Raw genomic sequence first — 21,362 nt, 5'->3', positions numbered from 1 at the left:
GCACATCTTCCACATCCATTCTACTACTATATTTCCCCCATGCTTCAGCATTTCAACACACACTCCATCAATTCCTTGGGCTTTCCTCATTTTGACTTTCTTCTTTGCTTCCACAATTTCCATCCTACTGATTTCTTCCTGTCTTCTCACCTCCCTCCTTCTCCCTGCTATTCCTTAGCCACATATACTGGCATTACTTTCACTCAATGTTCAACAATTCCTTAAAGTGTTCTCTCCATCTGCTCACTTTTTCTCCCTTCTCCACTAGTAATCTATCATTTTTATCTTTCACTCCCCTATTAACTTTATTGCCACCCTGTCTAACTCTACCTTTTTCCAGAACATTTTTTTTTTTAAGTGCCTCCATTTTACATTCAAATTCCTCCCAAATAACTCATCCACTCTCTTCTTACTCTCTCTTACTAATCTTTTCACCTCTCTCTTCCTTTCAACATATCACTCTCTCTTCCGTCTCTCAACTTCTGCCGCACCCCTATTTGTCATCCATTCATTATATGCTTACTTCATTTCTGCCACAGCCTGTCTCACCTCTCCATTCCACCATGCTGTTCCTTGCACCCCCTTTTGTCTTCTCTTCATCCCACACACCACGTCACAGCTGCATATATTTCCTCTGTGAATATCTTGCACACAACATCCACATCCTCCATCTGTTCCAATTCATATTTTCCCAATCGTTCCTCCACTTCTCTCTTATATTCTACCTTTTTCTCATCCTGTTGTACCGTTTCCACTCTTCTTGCATCTACTCCTTCCTCCCGTCATTCCCTTCAGCTATTTCTCCATATTACTTGGACCTTGATTCTGACCACCACTTGGTGGTGGTCAGAAAGTCCACTCCCCCAACCTCAATTTGCTCTTGCATCCATAACTCGCCTTCACATCCTTTCATCCACACATCATAATCAGTCATGCCTTCCTTCCATTCAGTTCACCACCCACTCTTCTCATCACTCATCATGTATACCTGTGGATCACTTTGTACCTGAAGAGGGTATTGGTTATCACCAGCCCCCTCCCGGCACAAATGTCAACTAAAGCACTGCCATTCTCATCTATCTCAACAGGCACACCCCACTCACCAACCACTCCACCTTCACATTTCCTACTTTACCATTCATATCACTAATAAAAAACACTCTCTGATCCCTTCACACTTTTCCATGCACACCTCCACATTTGTCCAGAACTCTTCTCTCACTCTGCTTGCACGATCTTGCGTTGGCACATACACGCTCACAATCGCCCTCATTTATAAGTCCAATTTTCAATCTCACCCACACAATCCTTGAGCCAACTGATCTATACTTTCTTATATTCTCCTTCCATCTGTTACTCACAACAATACACACTCCTTCTTTTGCCCTCTCATCCTCACCAACTTCTGCACACATACCCCATTCATACTCCCATTCCCTCACACTCTCTCCCCTCCATTTAGTTTAAGTTAATCCACATACATCCACTTTCACACCCTCAAGCACCTGGACACTCTCTTTAATCTAACTAATCTGATTAGTGATAAATCACTGTACAACATGCTAATATTCTAAGAATTCGTGAAATCTCGGTAACTGTGAGTACAACACACTATTGGGAAAGTAGCTCGATTTGAGGGATGGAGAGTGGGCATACACAAATGGCTGCCTGGTGAGGTTTGCTGGCATCACAACTGGGTACATTCCAAGGCATGGGACACGCGCTCTAGTTTGTATTCTCAGTGGTTTTGAACTGGGTGTGTGAGATATGTGCTTCATTAACTTATTCATAAACAAGTGGTACCCAAGTTGATGGCGGTGTATCAGAGAAGCACGCTCACCATCCCCTGGTATCACCACCGTTCACACAACTCAAGGTCGACTTATAGTAGGCCAAGTTCAGGTTTCTGCCAATGTATGTGTCGTGTGGATCATTGCGTGTGGCGAGGCACATCTATGCTTAGCATCACCTCATAATTATTTGCCTACCTATTCGTTTCCTGATGCCTTGTCCTGTGAGAAAAAGAAATAGACATGCCTCTTGGTTTTATGAATATTAAATAAACGTGTATATATATGAAAGAATTATGCTCCCATACTAAGACTGTGTTGACTTGAGGGGACACAAGAGCTCCAGCCCAGAAGAGGATCCAAGCTGAACTAAAACTGATCTCACATTAATTCACGCTTAGTAAGTTAAGACTGTTTACTGAATAGAACAACTCAGAGCTCTATAATACAAAACACAATAAACAAATGAGGTGATACACTCACTCTGGGAAGCTTTTTAGGCGGAAAACGTCCTTGAGAATCTCCGGGTGTGGTGATGAGCGGCAAAGGGAGAGTTCAAAGCGAGGATAGTAGTTAAGGAAGGCGGTACACATCTCGTCCCGCGTTTTCCATCCAGTGAACGTGGCATTATCTCTGTTCCTGCTGTCATAGTCGCACTCTAACCGGAAAACAAGTAGAATCAGCATTATCGCCCAGACCTTTTTTCTCAACTCACCTAAACCAACTTAACGTAAAGCAGGAAAGAATCCTCCTCCTCCTCCTCCTCATCATCATCATCATCGTCACCTTTCTTCCCATCTAATTTAACCAAGTCTAAGAAATCGTTCTATAACCTAACCTAGCGAGAACAGATGTAGAATCATCGTCAACCCGACTTTCTCCATGATAATTAAACATAACTTACCTTGAAAAGAAGTGGAGAAGATACAATCATCATCATCATCATCATCACTTCCCTATCTATGATGGGATGAGGTACAACCACGAGAACTAAGAAGAAAGTACGGAAGTCAGAGAACAGTCAGCAAAAGAATCTGAAAAAACTATGTGTTTGTAGTACGAAACACACACACACACACACACACACACACACAAGAAAAAAAAAAAAAAAGCTTGTGAGGTGAAGCCAGGATTCTGGGTTTTCAGTGACGTATGAACTATCCTCTGTCTCATTTCATAGGGCACGCCTGTTTTATGACCACAGAAAGAACTCGAGTCTGAATGCTTACAAAACTAGTCCTTTCAAAAGAAATTTGAGCAAAAAAGAATGTCAGATCCAAATTTGCGCTCATTTCCAGGTTCCTTGATACACTGCGTTTATAAGACTGGAGGTCATAGACAATGGGAAATCAGAATATGAAAAACAGTTCCAGAGCGGTATGAAACACTGGGAGTACCAGTAAACTCTTGCATTCTGAAAGGGGGTGAGTGTGTAACTAGACAGTTGCTGCCTGCCTGCCATAATGGGGGAGGAATGCTAAACTTCAGAAGAAACAATGACCAGAAGAGTAGCGAGAGATATAGAAAAGGGGATGCAAATGGCGGCAAAGAGAGAAAAGTTGAAGGAAGTCTGTAAGAGGAGAGTTCTGAGACGAAGAACTCTTAAGTCCACCTTGTTTAGATTAAATGAAGAGCTTCTAGATTCGTCCTGTTTAGAAGAGACGAAGAGCCTTTGATTCCACCTTGTTTAGATGAAACGAGCAACCTATGAGTCCATCCTATTTAGACTAGATGAAGAGCCTATGAGTCCACCCTGTTTAAATGAAACGAAAAGGCTTTGAGGCAACCCTGTTTAGATAGGACGAAGTGACTTTGAGTCAACCCTGTTTAAAGTCGTTGTGTCCCCTGTTCAGATGATACAAAAAACCTTTGACTCCACTCTCTTTAGAGCCTTTGTGTCCATTCTGTTTAGATTCGACTAAGAACCTGTGAGTCCGACCTTTTTAGTGTATTGTACATGTATGTGAGCCCCTCACCCTGCCTGCACATTCGCCCTCTTTTGTGAGTTGTATGTGGTGAGACCCCTCCTCTCCCCCCCACACACATGACAGCTATTCTCCACTTATGGTAAATAAGTTCTCTGGACGAAGCCATCAAATGGTAATGGTGGGAGTAGACGCCACGAGGCGCTTAGCTGAGGTGCTCATCTCGTAACATTGGCTTTTGAGCCTGTAGCACGTTATTCACTCAGTATCCTGGGATACAAAACTACTGCATCACCCATGTTACCATAGTTACCTCCCCTAGTGTTACCTAGTTTTTTTTTTTTTTTTTTTTTAATCACCCGCCGTACGAGGCAGAGTGATCATGCTTTTACCTGCCTCTGTGTGTCTGTTGGTGCATGCGTGTGTGTGTGTGTGTGTGTGTGTGTGTGTGTGTGTTCCCATTATATCTCATGAATGGCTTGAGCTATCTACATGAAACCTTCAGGGTATGAAGATATGGCAAAATCTTGGCCGAATTCGAAAATGGGCACTCGGGGTCAACGTCAAGGTCACCAAAATGGCTGTCAAAGGTCAACCAGTTTTTATCGCTCACCTTTCGCACCATTATATCTCATGAACAATTCGAGCTATCAACATGAAACCTTCAAGGTATCAAGATATGGCCAAAATCTTGACCAGGTTCGAAAATGAGCACTCAGGGTCAAAGCCAAGGTCAGCAAAATGGCTGCCAAAGGTCAACTACTTTTTATCACTCAGCTTTAACACCATTATACCTCATGAACTGCTCGAGCTATCAACATGAAACCATCACGGTATCAAGATATGGCCAAAATCTTGGACTTGGTCAACCGTATATTCTGGCAGGCGATTAGCATTCGGCTCCCAAATGGTTTTCTTTCATTCTGTATGTTTCCGACTGTGGCCATAGGCTTAGCCCATTACAATGGCCCAGTAGTTCTACTACATCCATGCACCTCCACATGTCACCACGTTGATGCTAACACCCACTGTCCATGTAGAATACATGTTGGGGCTGTATCATACAAGACTGGTGTATTGGTATTAGCTGAGGTATTTTTACATGTCGGCGGGTCTTCTGGAAGATCAGTAAAGTCTGCTTTAATGAAATTTAATCCTTAACCCGCCCCGTCCCGTCGACGTATGGGTACATTGCAACATTTTGCATTTACCAGTCCCGACAACGTACTGGTACGTCGTGCGATTGCAAGGTCCCTAATTTGCACAATTTTCAATTTTCGCGCGTGATTTTCCGTACGTATACACGGGACATCTTCCTCTATTCCTTTACAAGATGCCAAGTAGGAACAATGCCTTACACTGCATAACCTCCCCACCCCTCCCACACGCCATTGTCTCGCCAATTCACCTGTTACCAGTGACCTGGCCAATAAAGACTTTCAGGGCCAGAGTGATTCCCCAATCGATGACAATGTGGAGGACAAAGTTTACATAGCATTAGAGGAAGAAACAGTCAGAAATGATGGTCAGGTAATGTGGCAAAAGAAGGTCAGGTATGGTGATGAGTTAGTGAGTGAAACGATGCTTATAATGCTTACATTACTTTTTGAAAACCAATATACTCTCATACTACATATAAATTCGTACCAAGTAAATAAATAAATACCGTTTATGAGTGGTGTGAAATAGTTACCCTCCCATAGAACTCGTTTTCTTTGGTGGCAGCCAGTTAGAAAACCCTGTCAGGTAAGGAGGTACTGGTATCTGGATCGAGTATTTTAAACCTCAGGTGAGCGATTTCTCTATGAAATTTCGATGTTTCTCACCAAAAGCAGAGGTTTTAGCCAAAACTTTTTTTTTTTTAAATACCTCGGGATTGGGGGGTGTCGGAGGTGTGAAATAGCTCGGGACATGACAGGTTAAACTGTTCCCTACTCCAGCAGGGATTTGGACCTGGGTCCATTAGGACTGGAAGCCAACTCCCTACTGATTTGGCCACCACCTCCCCCAAAAGTACCGTACTCATTTTACCTGCCAGTCCGCAAGTGAGTGGGTTTAACGAATGTACGTATCGATACAATGCATTTAATCTCTGCCTTTGCCATTTATAAACCATAATGAACCTCAATCTTCTCATTTTTATTATTAACGCCTGCCTTTAGCAAGGCAGAGTGATAATGTTTTGGACCACGTCTGTGTGTGTGTGTGTGTGTATGTGTGTGAGCGTTACCATTATATCTCATGAACAGCTTCAGTTATCAACATGAAACCTTCAGGGTATGAAGATATGGCCAAAATCTTGGACGAGTTTGAAAATAGATCCTCTGGGTCCAAGTCAAGGTCACGAAAATGGCTGCCAAAGGTCAACTAGGCTGTATCACCCAAATTAACACCATTATATCTCATGAACGGCTTGAACTATCAACATGAAACCTTTAGGGTATCAAGATATTGCCAAAATCTTGGACGAGTTTGAAAATGGTCACTCGAGGTTAAGGTCAAGGTCATCAAAATGATTGCCAACGGTCAACTACTTTAATATGGATTAGCTTTTTGTAAAATGCAGTAATTGAATTTAACCCACCACTTACTGACCACTTTATTACCCAACCCACCCCCAAAACCTTTTTTTTTTTTTTTTTTGCTCAAACCTCCGCTTTTGGTGGGAAACAATGGCAAATCACCAAGAAAGTGCTTTCCTAGGCTTTAACATGGTCGGAACAGGTAAGCCTCCGTGCACCTGGGGCTCGTACTCTGTGGAGGCGTGGTGCAGCTCCCGCGTTTTCTGTGGTGGGGTAACTATTCCAAACCACCCATGATGCAAAATAATACACTTATTTAGTCAAAATTTTTACATGTACTACAAGAATATACTGGTTTCTCAAAAATATATGCAATATAAGCATAGGATCATTATTGGAACACCTGAGAATCACTGATTTCTGGCACAACTGACTCCCTGAGAATGTTTTTTCAACTCACATTCTATTTCTCAACTTACAATATACTTTTCTACAATCACTATACCATTTTCAACTTTCTATAACACTATCAAATACTGACAGGCCTTACTTTTATAGTGAGAATAATTTTATCGCATACTGACATGCCTTAATATTATATTGTCCATGATATTCTCGCAAGTGCACAGTATTACATTTCAACTTTTGAGTCTAGTTTTCCACAAAGATTATACCAATTTTCAACTTCTAAAACTGTTATCACATATTGACAGGCCTTATTATTATAGTGAGAATAATATTATCGCATATTAACATCTTACTATTATATTGAGCATGATGTTTTCGCAAGCACACAGTATTACAAGATTATTTTCAACTTCAAGTATAGTTTTCCAGAGATTATAACTATTTTCCTTCTCTAATTGTTTTTATATATATACCTGACTTAGTATTAGAGTAAGCGTGATATTCTCGCAAACACACAGTATTGCATTCTATTTTTCAAATTCCATTATACTTTTCCATCAAGATTATCATTTTCCAACCTTCTATAATTATTTTCACCTATATACATAACTTAGTATCAGAGTGAGCGTGATATTCTCGCAAGCACACAGTATCACATGTTGAATGGCCTTACCTAGAATATATACACACGTTTTCAGCAAATTAGTAGTGTGTGAAACTCCTGGAAACAGGACTCAAGGCCCAAGCTGACATTGCAGTCGACACACTCGTATCTCGTTTCTCGTCTGCCTGTGCTCACTCTGATTCTGGAGTTGCTGCACACATGACAACGGCGCTGTGGTCTGGGGCGGTTTTGTGTAGGGGGGATGGTGCTGAGGAAGTGGCATCCTGTGAGGTGTAGGGGCGTCTGGCTGACAGTGGCGGTGCGGGTGCGGGGTTGGGGCCTTTCCTCCGCATATTTCCTGATGATCTCGCGGGACAGCTCCCTCACAAACCCCTCGAAGGTCTCGGAGGTTCCTGTAGTCAAGGCGTGGAGGTAGTGGCAGTTGAGGACCGTGATGTTGAGCAGGTGGAAGAATGTTACCACTTCATCATGGTCCTGGCACATTCCACACTGGAAATCATGGAGTCAGACTGGTCCACCTGCCTCATGTTCATATTGTACTCCACTACTGACTCCGGTTCCCAGACGTGGGCCCTCCTCTGGCTGGTGTACTCCACGGAATCTGTGCGGTGCATCAGGGGGCGGTGTACCATCGACAGGAGGGAAACTTCTCTCTTGTGGTTCCATACAGTGGCGAGGATGTTGTTTGCCTTGAAGAAAACCACCTCACTCCTGTCGAGTTTCCTCCCGAGTTTCACCATATGACGGCGGTTTCTTTTGACAGTGTCACAGACTCCGGTGTCATGTTGGTGGAGGTATCAAGCGAGAAGAGGGCTTGTGTACCAGTTGTCTAGGTACAGCACGTGACCACGATGAAAGTACTCCTCTATCATGGTTTTCACGACGGCCCCAAAGAGTCCTATACTCCGATCTTCTGTTATGTCTGTGCACCGGTGTACAAGACTATGTCATGCACATAACCAGTTTTACAGTCACACATAACAAAGATCTTGAACCCAAAGCAGTGTCTCTTGCTGAGTATGTACTGGCAAAAGAAAATATTGCCTTTCCACAACACAAGACTCTCGTCTATGACGAGGTCTCTATTAAGAATAAAATGACGAGCGGAACGTTTCCCCTAGCTGATCAGAAACAAGCCTAATTCTCCTCATTTAATCTGTGTTATTTGCATTTGCAGGGTCATCTGCATCATAAAAGTGGAGGCGGTTCCGAATGTATTGAAACCTATTCTGACTCATAACTTTACCAAAGAAAGGTGTGTAAGTACTCAGGTCAATAGACCAGTAAGCTGGAATTTGTCCTCTCCGTACAACACCCATTAACAGAACCAATGACAAAAAAAGGAATATCTCACCTACTGTTACTGGGTAATCATAGCGCTGAGTGCCTGCTCGTAGTCCCCTCATATTCACTTTCACTGCACATCCTGCAGGCGAAAATGTTTGCTCCACTATACACTTAAAAAAAGGCTCAGAGAAGTAAAGGTGGAAGAAATCCACCCTGTTGGAGCCTTGATGGATGCGTGGATCAGTGCAGTCAGACCGCCACTCCTCTGTGAAGGGGTGAATCATGGGTTCAAAATTACTCCCGTCCTCCCAGAACCACGACACATCACTGTCTCCAGCCTCGTCACCATCGTCGGGGTGTGGAGAGGATGGTGGCAGTGGTTGGGGAGGTGGAGAGCGACGACCTTCCGCACATGCACTCCTTTTACCTTTCCCTTTTTCCTTTCCCCTTCCCCTTCCCTTTTGTCCCTTTCCCCACATCATGGGGCTGTGGGGAGGGAGCGCAAGAATACTGCGGGGCGAAGGAAGTATATGGGAGCAGCTCTACCTCACCTCCCCGCCTCCCAGGTGCACCACGTGGGAGTGCGTGAGCTCCTCCCTCCCTACCCACACCACTTTCACTTTCCCTACCACTTCTCACTCCCACCCCTACACTGCCGCCTTGCTCAGACAAAACAAAAGGCCCATACCTCACACACCTCCTCGCTCCTTCTGTTGAACGTGGCGAGATCTGCTCTGACCCCAACCACGTGAGAACACCACGTTCACCTGCTCCGTCCTCGTCCTCGTCCGTCTCTTCGTGCACAGGATGAAGAGAGGTGTGTGCACGTCCACGTGGTCTAGCCTGGCCATCCTCTGCCTTATAGTTACATACCAGCGCTTCCTAGGTGACGGTATCTCCTCATCACTACTGCTGGTCTCCTCAAGTAAAACGTAATCTTTATCGAGGACGTCATTGTCAACTGGTGAATCACTGTCCCTAGTGAATGCCTCAGCTAGGTAGGCATCCAGGACAGCTTGAATTTGCTTATCAGAAAGACCTCAGCACATCATGTCTGTCCTGGGTCACTGCTACAAGGTGAGTTGACGAGTCACAGGTGAGCGTGAGTCACGTGGGGTCAGGGAGTGTCCCCATCTGGCGGCGGCTAGAGGAAGGTGTCACGCATCTAACGCACCAAAGATCACGCGCAAATTACGAAAACTATGCAAATGGTGGACCTTGGAGTTGCAAAATACTGAGCGTGAAAAAAGTTGCAACGTGCATCGTACGTCGTGGGTACAGGATTTGCGAATTTTCTTCACATATGGTTTGTAAGTAGCTTACAACTTGGCAGGGGATTAGCATTCGGCTCCCAAATGCTTTTCTTTCATTTATTTATGCATTATATATCAAATGAAAACATTTGCCTTATATACATATATACCTATATCTATCTATATATATAAATATATAAATATATATATATATATATATATATACCTATATCTATCTATATATATAAATATATAAATATATATATATATATATATATATATCCCATTCAGTACTACAGACAGTTTCCAAACTTCATAAAGTCACCTACTGTTAGAATAGAGTAAATAAAGATATAACTGTAGTGGATGAGTAACTAGAGATGATTTTTAACTCCTTTATTACGAAAACTATCGTCCTAAACTTAATATAATCCTCTGATGGTAACAAGAATAAAATGAAACTGATGCTGTGGTACTGAAAACGATACAAATGGTTTGCGCTTGCGTCTGGATTTGTGGAACGGCAAATTTCAAGAAGTTTGCAGATTTGCTTTTGTGGACGTGAATATTCGTTTGTGGTGCCCAGTTCTGATATATATTATATAGCATATATATATATATATATATATATATATATATATATATTGTTACGGTGGCGCCAGCCTGGAGCTATTACAAAAAGACAAGTCAGCCTTAGATGATCGGCCTCCACTGCGTTGCACAAATAACGCAGACCCCGGCACTGACACTCCGCAAACTAGAGAAAAACTGCGCAACGGAAGAGTACTTACTTAAGAACGCAACACTGTACTTTGATAGTAAAACGGAACCGCCTACCTATAGATCTAGCCTACTATCGTCACTACCGGAAGTAATACCGCCCGAGACAGTTTACAGGAACACCTCCCACTTACTTCCGGTGGTGACGACTTTCTACTTAACCCGTGTCCAAGGGGGAACGCAGTTGACGGCTCACGATAGTTCTCACTAGCCTTGTGCAAGTAGATGGGATTAAACTGTGTAGGGGTTAGGGGTGTGTGTGTATGTACGTGTGTTGGGGAACGTTAACAAAGGCAGCGAGAGGACTACGGTGAGCCAGACTGGCCCTCCAAAGACAACAAGGTCACAAAACAAATAAAATAACTACTTCCCTCAGTCAGCAACAAAAGAATAAAAATAAACTTAAAATGAACATGCCAGCTCGGCATAAAAATGACTGGGGAGAGAGAGTGTACAAACACCCGATACTAAAGCTGGTTGGGAAGACACTGCCTGATCAAGGCTCGAGCAGTCAAGCGCGAACGCATGAATCAGATTAACAAGGAAATTAAATTCGTGCCCCTCTCTCTCTCTCTACAATGAATTGGTACTTCTAATGCAAGCAAAACATCATTAAATATACTGGTAGCTCACATAAGACAATCAAAATAATCAAATGCATACTCAGCATGGTATGAAATAAAATTGCCCTCAGTGGCGGAAACGAAAGAAACAAAAGAACTTGTAACATTCGCTAATTTAAACTCCGCGAATGACACGGATACATACTGCATAATCCCCTAGCCCAGCTGTAACGGCTGCACCCGTGGGAACGGAAAGGCGGACAACGTAACACGCCCTTCCCCAATGGAAAATTTTGAGCCCTGGATCAAAATTTTCGAATCAAGACCCTGACCCCTCCCTGGATAAACAATCAGCAATTACGTTATCAGTCCCTTTAATATGCCTAACTTCTAAATTGTACTCTTGCAAAAGCAAACTCCAGCGGGTCAAACGCTGGTTCTTAAATTTAAACTTGTTCAAAAACTGCAGGGGATGATGGTCTGAATAAATCTTGATCACAGGGCCAAAAGGGGGCAGGTAGACAGCAAAGTGTTGCAGGGCCAGGATAATCGCTAATAACTCCTTCTCTATGACAGAATAGTTCTTCTGGGCTCTATTAAACTTCTTTGAGAAGTATGATATGGGATGTTCAACCTGGCCCTCATCCGGCTGCATCAACACTGCTCCTACCCCTACTAGGCTAGCATCAACTGCCAGCACAAAAGATTTGTCAAAATCTGGTGCACGCAATATAGGGTGGAGGCACAGCAGAGACTTAACAGTAGTAAAAGCTTGCTCACACTCGGCTGTCCACTGCCACTTCTTATCCTTGAGCAATAAGTCAGTAAGAGGGGCAAGCACTGTGGAGTAATTTCCAATAAATCGTCTGTAATAGCCGATCATTCCCAAAAATCGCTGGAGGGCACGGCGACGCTGGGGTGCTGCAAAGTTGGAAATGGCATCCACCTTAGCCCGAGGTGGAGCCACTTGCCCATGTCCTACAACAAATCCAAAGTACTGGACCTTAACACGTACGAACTCGCACTTGTCCAAGTTGACTACTAAGCCAGCTTCCCCCAACCGCTTAATGAGCATCTCCACATGACCAAGGTGCTCCTCCCACTTGGTGTCATACACAATGACATCATCGATGTAAACGACACAATTAGGTATGCCATCCACCACTTTCTCCATAAGCCTCTGGAAAGTGGCTGGAGCATTCTTCAGTCCATAAGGCATCACCTGGCACTGATATACTGCACCACTGACAACAAAGCTAGCCACTTTGTTTAGCCCGTTCCGTCAGCGGGACCTGCCAGTATCCTTTTACTAAGTCAAGTTTGGTGATATAAGTGGCATTTCCCACCTTGTCCACGGAGTCATCAACCCGAGGCAAGGGATAACCATCGGTCTTAGACAGTGAGTTAACTTTCCGGAAGTCCACACACAACCTAACCTTCCCATCTGGCTTCGGCTGCAAGGTAACTGGTGAACTCCACTCACTGAAACTCCTCTTGGTCAATCCATGGTCCAACATATATTTGATCTCATTATCGAGAGCTTTCTGTCTAATAGGGTTGATGCGGTAGGGAGCTAATTTTACAGGCTTACTATCCCCAACGTCAATGTCACGAGTAGCCCAAGTTGTCAATCCCGGTGAATCTCCAAAAACTTTCGGATGTTTCCATAATCTGTTGCACAGCTCTTCTCGCTTTACTGGATCAAGATGTCGCAATTTCTCCACCAGAGCTGCATAACCATTGCCCTCCCATAGGTCAGCTGGTAACATCTCACCACGACTAAGCACTTCCTCCTGCTCCTCCAACTCACTACCAACCGCCAAAACTACAGGAGTGCTCTTAATCCTGGTTCCCTCGACGTCCACTCCAAAGTCACCTAGGGACTGTGGCTGTAACCCTGGTCCACTACTCACATCACCGGCACCAACAGCTCCCTCCACAGCACGTTCCTTTGATGCCACGTCCTCCTTTCCCCGTCCTTCACATCCCAGGTGAGAGACATCAGCAGTCATCCCACGATGAGAATCAACTGGACGGTAGTATGGCTTCAACATATTAATGTGGCACAACTGAGTACTCTTCCGCCTATCTGGGGTAACAATTAGTCAAGTTCCCCAACTCTCTTCACAACATAAAGACCACTGAATCTAGCTGCCAGGGGTTTTCCTTGCATGGGCAGCAGTGCCAAAACTTCATCTCCTTGCTTAAACTCACGACTTCTGACCTTATCGTAATGAGCCTTCATTTTCGCTTGAGCCCCGATTAGATGGTCACGGGCAAGCTCTAAAGCGCAATGCAGTCTCTCCCGAGTGCGGCAGACATAGTCAAGCATGGATTCCTGGTTGCCAGATTTGTTGTTACTCCAGGCCTCTCGCACCACATCCAAGGGACCACGAACTCTGTGCCCAAACACTAACTCATTGGGTGAAAACCCTAATGACTCAGTTGGTACCTCTCTCACTGCAAACATAACAAAGGGTACCGCTAGGTCCCAATCCTTTCCACTATCATAGCAGAAGGTGCGCAGCATTGTCTTTAATGTCTGATGATGCCTCTCCAGAGCACCTTGTGACTGCGGATGGTAGGCACTGGACAAAATGTGTTTGATGCCCAACTCTGTCATTGTCTGCTTAAACAAATTAGATGTAAAATTTACTCCACGGTCTGACTGCAACTCCTTGGGCAGGCCAAAATGAGTAAAGAACAGGATAAGTTGCTTGACTACTGACTTCGCCTGCATGCTTCTGATTGGTATAGCCTCTGGGTATCGTGTTGTAACATCCATTATAGTTAACAAATACTTGTTTCCAGCAGAAGTAGAAGATAAAGGGCCCACGATATCAATGATTACCCGGGTAAACGGAGGTTCAACTGCAGGAATGGGAGTCAAAGGGGCCACAGGAAGAACTTGATTAGGCTTGCCCACTATCTGACACGTGTGACAGCTCTTGATGTACGCAGCAACTTGTCCCGGCATACTTGGCCACCAAAAGTTATATCTTAAGCGCTGCACTGTCTTTCTGTTTCCCAAGTGACCTGCTAAAGGTCCCTCATGTGCTAACTGTATTAACGGCACCCTATACTGCACAGGCACCACCACCTGCACTAACTCACCCACTCCTCCATCCACCGTGGCGCCAGTGGGCGTCCATCGGCGATGTAAAACATTGTCTTTAATCAGGAACTCCTCCTTACCACACTCCATACTTCTTTCTTCCCCTACTCGAGCAAACAAGGGCTTTAATGTTACATCCTCCTGTTGCTTCACCCTCAATTCTGCTGGCCCAACACCCGCCAGCTCTACTGAGGACTGAGATAAGGGACTGGTCAGGACACTGGATTGCGAAGGGCGATCAATCTCAGCGTCACCTCTAGTACACTCGACAGGGGGAGGAATGTCAGACTCCACACTGGCATCATCACCTCTACCCTCGACAGTGACACTCTGTTCCTCAGGCGCGTTTGACGGTTGTCCTGCATCCCCGCAGTCAACCCCAGCGTCCTGAAATTCTTCTAATTCAGTCGGTGGGCTGGGTTCAGTCTCCACACAAACACACTCAGCACCACCTCTAGTGTCCTGAGTGGGAAGTGGGGCGGCGCCCATGCACGCATTCCCACTCTCCTCACCCACCACAGCAACACTCTGCTCACTAGGTTCCTCCATTGGTGGCCCTGCCTCATCACAGTCGACCCCAAGAACCAGTGACTTCACCAGTTCTTCCTCCCGGGCTGCAACCTGTGCCATAGATCGTGTAATTGCACAGACCGGGAACATGGCTTCCACTTCTGCATCAACTTCAATACCAATTTCTGGGGCGTCAAAACACTTCTCTGCCACAACAACTGGTGGGGGAAGAGATGGAAATACTTTCTCCCCAGCCAGGTCGTTCCCCAGCAGAAAATCAATCTCCTCTACTGGCATTACATCAGCAACAGCTACTTGAGCTGCAGCCTGAACAATTGGGCAATCGAGTTCCACATGAACATAATCATAGTATTCATCTGCGTTTATGCCTCTGCACAGCACATACTTCCCTGAGTTTACAGGCCCTCCAGTCACATTTCTGCACACAGACTGTTGTGCACAGGTATCACGACCCACAGTAACTGGATAACTGATCCCATGAATTTTTACTGTGCCGTGACACATAAAAGGTTTACACCAGTCTAGAGACGATTTCTGAGGCAATTCATCCGGAGGTGGCGTAGCATGTTGGGTAACTTTTTCAGCCTGAGCTGGCAGCGAGCACAGCCGGCTGCACTCCAGCTTTCCACAGACTTCTCCCTCACCGTTACCACTCTCCTAACTCCTCTCGTTCACCTGACTCGAACCTATAACTAGTGCCACTGGTTTGGCATTTTGGGAGGCCTTCCACTTAGGGCAGTTAGGCTTGATGTGCCCACTCTGCAAAAATAACAAAGTAGCTTCGAACTGGATACAGGGCTCTTTCTCCCAAATTCTTTTTCTCCTCTGTACTTCCCTTGGACTGATTCACGGGAGATTTATCCCAGGCAGGGCCACTCACAGGCCTCTCCCTGGAATACTGAAAATTAGCATACTTGACTCCCATACTCCGCAAGGCAAACACCCGGTCATCAGCCCACGTCGCTGCTTCCTTCACGGTCTTAAATCTCTTCTCCCTAATTTTAACACCAATTTCTTTGTCAGCCATGTTGGTAAAATGTTCCATCAAAAGCAGCTCACGCACCTCGTTATACGAAGTGGCGCTCTCACTCAGCAACCACTCGTCTAACCTCTCCTCCAGACACCTGGCGTAGGCCATATAGGTGTCAGCAGGCCTTTTCCGAGCACCACGGAACAACAACCGATAAGCCTCTGGTCTAAGTTCATATGCCTTCAGGATAGCTGTTTTAAATTCATCATAATCATCTACATCCTCAGGGCTCAACCTATTATACACTTCCAAAGCTTTTCCCTTCAGCACATTAGATACCAAGCCCACCCAGCGCTGCCTGGGCCACTCAAACTCCCTAGCCTTCTTCTCAAACCTGACAAACCATTCTGTCACCTTCAACTCATCAAATGCTGGCACTAATTTTAGACTCCTTGAGAACCAACTCTCCCTATCGTCTGCACGGCCTGAGGTTTGGGTATCTGAAGTTGGTCTATTAGCAGTCACCTCCAAGCGAGTCTTCTCCAGCTCAAATCGCATTTTTTCACGCTGCATCTCCAGCTGCATCTCCCTCTCTTCTTTTGCACGCTGCATTTCCATCTCCCTCTCTTCTTTTGCACACTGCATCTCCATCTTTTTCAACTCCAACTGCAACTGAGCCTCCGGTGACAAGGCTCCAGGGTATATGGGAGTGGAATGAACAACTCCAGGGAAAGCACTAGACATACCTGGGGGAACTGCTCTAAACTGGCTCGGCGGCATCATAGATGGTAATAGTGGGGTAGCGAAACGAGGCAGCTCAGCACCATAGTCAAACTCAGGGCTCACACGAGGAGTACCTTTGCTATGTGCCTCTCGTTGTTCCATATTTTCAATATCCACAGGTGACTCAGCACGTACGCGATCTGGTGTAGACACGCGTGACTCCATGGCGACAATAATGGCAGTATCGAATAATGAAATACTAATGCTGACTGAGAAACTACATACACATCAACTTCACCTCAAAGCACAGAGAACGCCAAGGTAACGATATCCTAGCAAGAAGAAGGCACTGTTAGGACATCCTGATGCGAGGTCGCCACTGTTACGGTGGCGCCAGCCCGGAGCTATTACAAAAAGACAACAAGTCAGCCTTAGATGATCGGCCTCCACTGCGTTGCACAAATAACGCAGACCCCGGCACTGACACTCCGCAAACTAGAGAAAAACTGCGCAACGGAAGAGTACTTACTTAAGAACGCAACACTGTACTTTGATAGTAAAACGGAACCGCCTACCTATAGATCTAGCCTACTATCGTCACTACCGGAAGTAATACCACCCAAGACAGTTTACAGGAACACCTCCCACTTACTTCCGGTGGTGACGACTTTCTACTTAACCCGTGTCCAAGGGGGAACGCAGTTGACGGCTCACGATAGTTCTCACTAGCCTTGTGCAAGTAGATGGGATTAAACTGTGTAGGGGTTAGGGGTGTGTGTGTATGTACGTGTGTTGGGGAACGTTAACCAAGGCAGCGAGAGGACTCCGGTGAGCCAGACTGGCCCTCCAAAGACAACAAGGTCACAAAACAAATAAAATAACTACTTCCCTCAGTCAGCAACAAAAGAAAATAAACTTAAAATGAACACGCCAGCTCGGCATAAAAATGACTGAGGAGAGAGAGAGAGTGTACAAGCACCCGATACTAAAGCTGGTTGGGAAGACACTGCCTGATCAAGGCTCGAGCAGTCAAGCGCGAACGCATGAATCAGATTAACAAGGAACTTAAATTCGTGCCCCTCTCTCTCTCTCTCTACAATGAATTGGTACTTCTAATGCAAGCAAAACATCATTAAATATACTGGTAGCTCACATAAGACAATCAAAATAATCAAATGCATACTCAGCATGGTATGAAATAAAATTGCCCTCAGTGGCGGAAACGAAAGAAACAAAAGAACTTGTAACATTCGCTAATTTAAACTCCGCGAATGACACGGATACATACTGCATAATCCCCTAGCCCAGCTGTAACGGCTGCACCCGTGGGAACGGAAAGGCGGACAACGTAACAAATATATATATATATATATATATATATATATATATATATATATATATCATCATCATCATCATCATCATCGGGATCTCCTTTCCCACCCTTGGGCAGGGTGAAGAGTAACAATGTCCAGACAGCCCAAAATTGCCCAGTCCAATGGGCCACGCTTCCATTCACTCATCACTCAAGCCTCCGGAATCCTGGCTTTATCGGATACGCCAAAAACATTCGCAGCGTTCTGTAGCATCACATAATCGTATCTGACAGATTCAATCTAGACGCTGCCACGTTAAAAAGGGGTGCCAAAAATCCCTGATCATGCACTTCTCACAAAATTCATCCAGCCAGCTCAATCTCCTGTCAGTTCCCTAGCCTCACCGACTTCCAAACCTTTCTTCCTCACATACTCATCCACCATATCTCTCCGCCTTCTCCTTGGCCTACCTCGCCTCCTCCCTCCTTGGAAGTCGCTCAGATAAACCTTTTTCACCACTGTATTGTTATCCATTCTTTCCACATGACCATACCATCTCAGTACACTCTCTTCAATTCTGGTGTCCACCGACTTCCTCACTCCGCATCTTTCACGAAACACATTATTTTGTATCCTATCCACCCTCTGTACTCCACATACATTCCTCAGCAGTCACATCTCCATTGCTCTTACTCTTGACTTTTCATTTTCATGCCACACAATAGTCTCACATCCATATGTTAAAGTTGGCACTAACACTCCTTCATGTAAGCCTCGTGCAGCTGCAACACTCAAGCCTCTGTTTCTTATCAAGGCTTTCATTGCACCAGTTACTTTTCTTCCTTGTGTCACTATACTTTCAACTTCTTTTGCACATTTTCCTCTCTCTTCTATCACTGTACCCAGGTATTTGAACTCTCACCAATTCCAGTCTCTCTCCATTCACTATTACATCACACTGGGAGTCACCTTCTCTATCAATAACCATCACTTTACACTTTTCTACATTTACTCTCAAGGAACGACGCTTACAGACATCAGCAAAACTCTGCACTGGCCTACCAAGTTCTTGTCCGGTACTTGCAAGCAGTACTGCATCATCAGCATACAAAAACTTTGAGATATTCCATCCATTACCATTCATTACCAATGCCATCCCTCTCTACCATTACTCGTGTTTTTACTTCTCCCATTACCCCATCCATATATATATATATATATATATATATATATATATATATATATATATATATATATATATATATATATATATATATATATATATACTGAATAACCATGGGGACATCACACAAACGTTTCGCACGCCCACACTGATCGTGAACCATTCACTTAGATGCTCATTAACCCTTACACATGCTTCACTACCAGTATTAAAATCCTTGACGGCACCTAGCAGCTTACCGTCCACACCGTACATGCGCAAAACTTTCCACAATCCTTCTCTGTCCACTTTGTCATATGCTTTTTCCAGATCCATGAATGCCATAAACACCTTATGGTGTCTTACTTCAAATATTTGGTCCACACATCCTCTGCCACTCCTAATGCCTCCCTTTTCTTCACTCACTAGGACTTCTGATATCTCTCATACTTTCTCTTTAATAATTCTTCCATATACCTTCCCAACCACACTTTGTAAGCTTATGCCACGATAATTCTTTCACTCACTTCGCTCACCTTTATTTTTGTACAGGGGTACAATCACAGCTTTTTTCCACTCTGCAGGCACAGTTTCACTCATCCATGTCTTCTTACATATCTCCAACAAGCACTTCATCCCATATATATATATATATATATATATATATATATATATATATATATACATAGAGAGAGAGAGAGAGAGAGAGAGAGAGAGAGAGAGAGAGAGACATGCACATCTCTCTCTCTCTATTATGTATATAGATATACATATCTATCTGTCTGTCTATATGTATGTATGTATTGGCTCAGTCGGATGTGTTCATGTGAAACTACAGACTGTTTTTGGCGTATCCGATAGAGCCAGGATTCCGGGGGCTTGAATGATGATTGAATGGAAGCGTCGCCCATTGGACTGGGCAAATTTGGGCTGTCTGGACATTGCTACTCCTCACCTTGCCTAGGGTGGGAAAGGTCCGGATGATGGTGATGATGTATATATATATATATATATATATATATATATATATATATATATATAAACACACACACACACACACACACACACGTTCAGTAGGATACGTAAGTGCACTGTCGACCAACTGGAGGCTCGTACAAAAAGATAATGAAGTGTAAAGTGTTGTGCAGAACATGTCAGAATTCGTTCGTATCATATGTTGCATGACCAGCCCGATAGTTAATTTATAAACACTGGTTATAACGTCTAGGATACTGAATACTAATACAATGGAAGGTTTTTTTTATACCTATTATTTTTTATATGTATGTAATGACTTCCCCCCGGGGAAGGGGGGATAGAATACTTCCCCAGTATTCCCTGCTTGTCGTAAGAGACGACTAAAAGGGACACTTTTATCTACATTCTTTTTGCTCTCTTTCTTTCCCTTGTACTTTGTCTGTCCAAACCCTCTGCATTTTACTTTCTTTTAGTTAATTTCCTCTCTCCACTGTCTGGTTCCTGCGAGTCACTGGCATTGGCTCCAGGGTAAAATATTTTTCTGCCTAAGAAATCTTGATGAACTCTGGTGACGAAGCAATGGCCCTCAGTTCCGTGCAGCCCTTAAGTGGGCAGGGGGTGCTAAGAATCCCACGATGTAAAAATAAGTTTATACATCCAAAAAGAACCTTAAGAATAGGAAACTGGAATGTTCGAACTCTCAATCAGGCTGGTAAAATGGAAGAACTTATTTCAGTGTTCAAGGAATACAAGATGTATATTTGTGCTCTTATAGAAACGAGGTTGCTTGGAACTGATAAAATGAATTTGGAAGATGGTATTACTATGTTGGTTTCTGGTAGGAGTGATGGAAATCATTACTAAGGAGTAGGCTTACTGCTGAGTAGAGATGCTTGTAAGGCAGTATGTGAGTTTGAACCAATTAATGAGCGCTTGCTTTATGCTCGTTTAAAATCTGACCATGGTAATATCAGTATGGTTGTAGGGTTCGCTCCGACAAATGAGGCTGCTGATGAAATGAAGGATGACTTTTATGAGAAGCTGCAGGATGTAGTGAATAGAGTGGCAAGACATGATGTGTTAGTTTGCATTGGTGATTTTAATGCGATTGTTGGCAGTAGTAGGGATGGCTTTGAAGATTGTATGGGTAAGGAGGGTGTTGGTATAAGAAACGAAAATGGGGTGCGACTTGGAGGCTTTTGTTTGGCAAATGACCTTATAATTGGTGGAACTATCTTTGAGCATAGAAAAATACATAAGACTACTTGGATTTCACCATGTGTTAAATATTGTAACCAGATTGACCACATTGCAATTAGCAGATGGCATAGAGTTATTTGCAAGATGTTTGCGTAAGGAGGGGGGCAGATATAGGTAGTGATCATCAACTTGTTGTGTCAAAGATTAAAATAAAACT

General features: G+C 44.1%; 1 protein-coding gene across 1 annotated transcript in view; it reads right to left on the bottom strand.

Moving 5' to 3' along the window:
• Positions 1-21,362, bottom strand: part of LOC145402049 (DBH-like monooxygenase protein 1 homolog) — an 85,232-nt gene that overhangs the window by 11,428 nt on the left and 52,442 nt on the right. Inside the window, exon 10 of the mRNA XM_080274146.1 lies at positions 2,274-2,448. Within this exon, the coding sequence (XP_080130272.1) occupies positions 2,274-2,448 (175 nt within the window). The remainder of the gene's footprint in view (positions 1-2,273; positions 2,449-21,362) is intronic.

Source organism: Coenobita brevimanus, chromosome 57 (genome assembly GCF_032717465.1).
Source record: "Coenobita brevimanus isolate Jiangsu-jjx chromosome 57, ASM3271746v2, whole genome shotgun sequence".
Taxonomy (NCBI): Eukaryota; Metazoa; Arthropoda; class Malacostraca; order Decapoda; family Coenobitidae; genus Coenobita; species Coenobita brevimanus.
The sequence above is the reverse complement of the archived record's forward strand: the minus strand, read 5'-3'. Positions and strand labels throughout refer to the sequence as shown.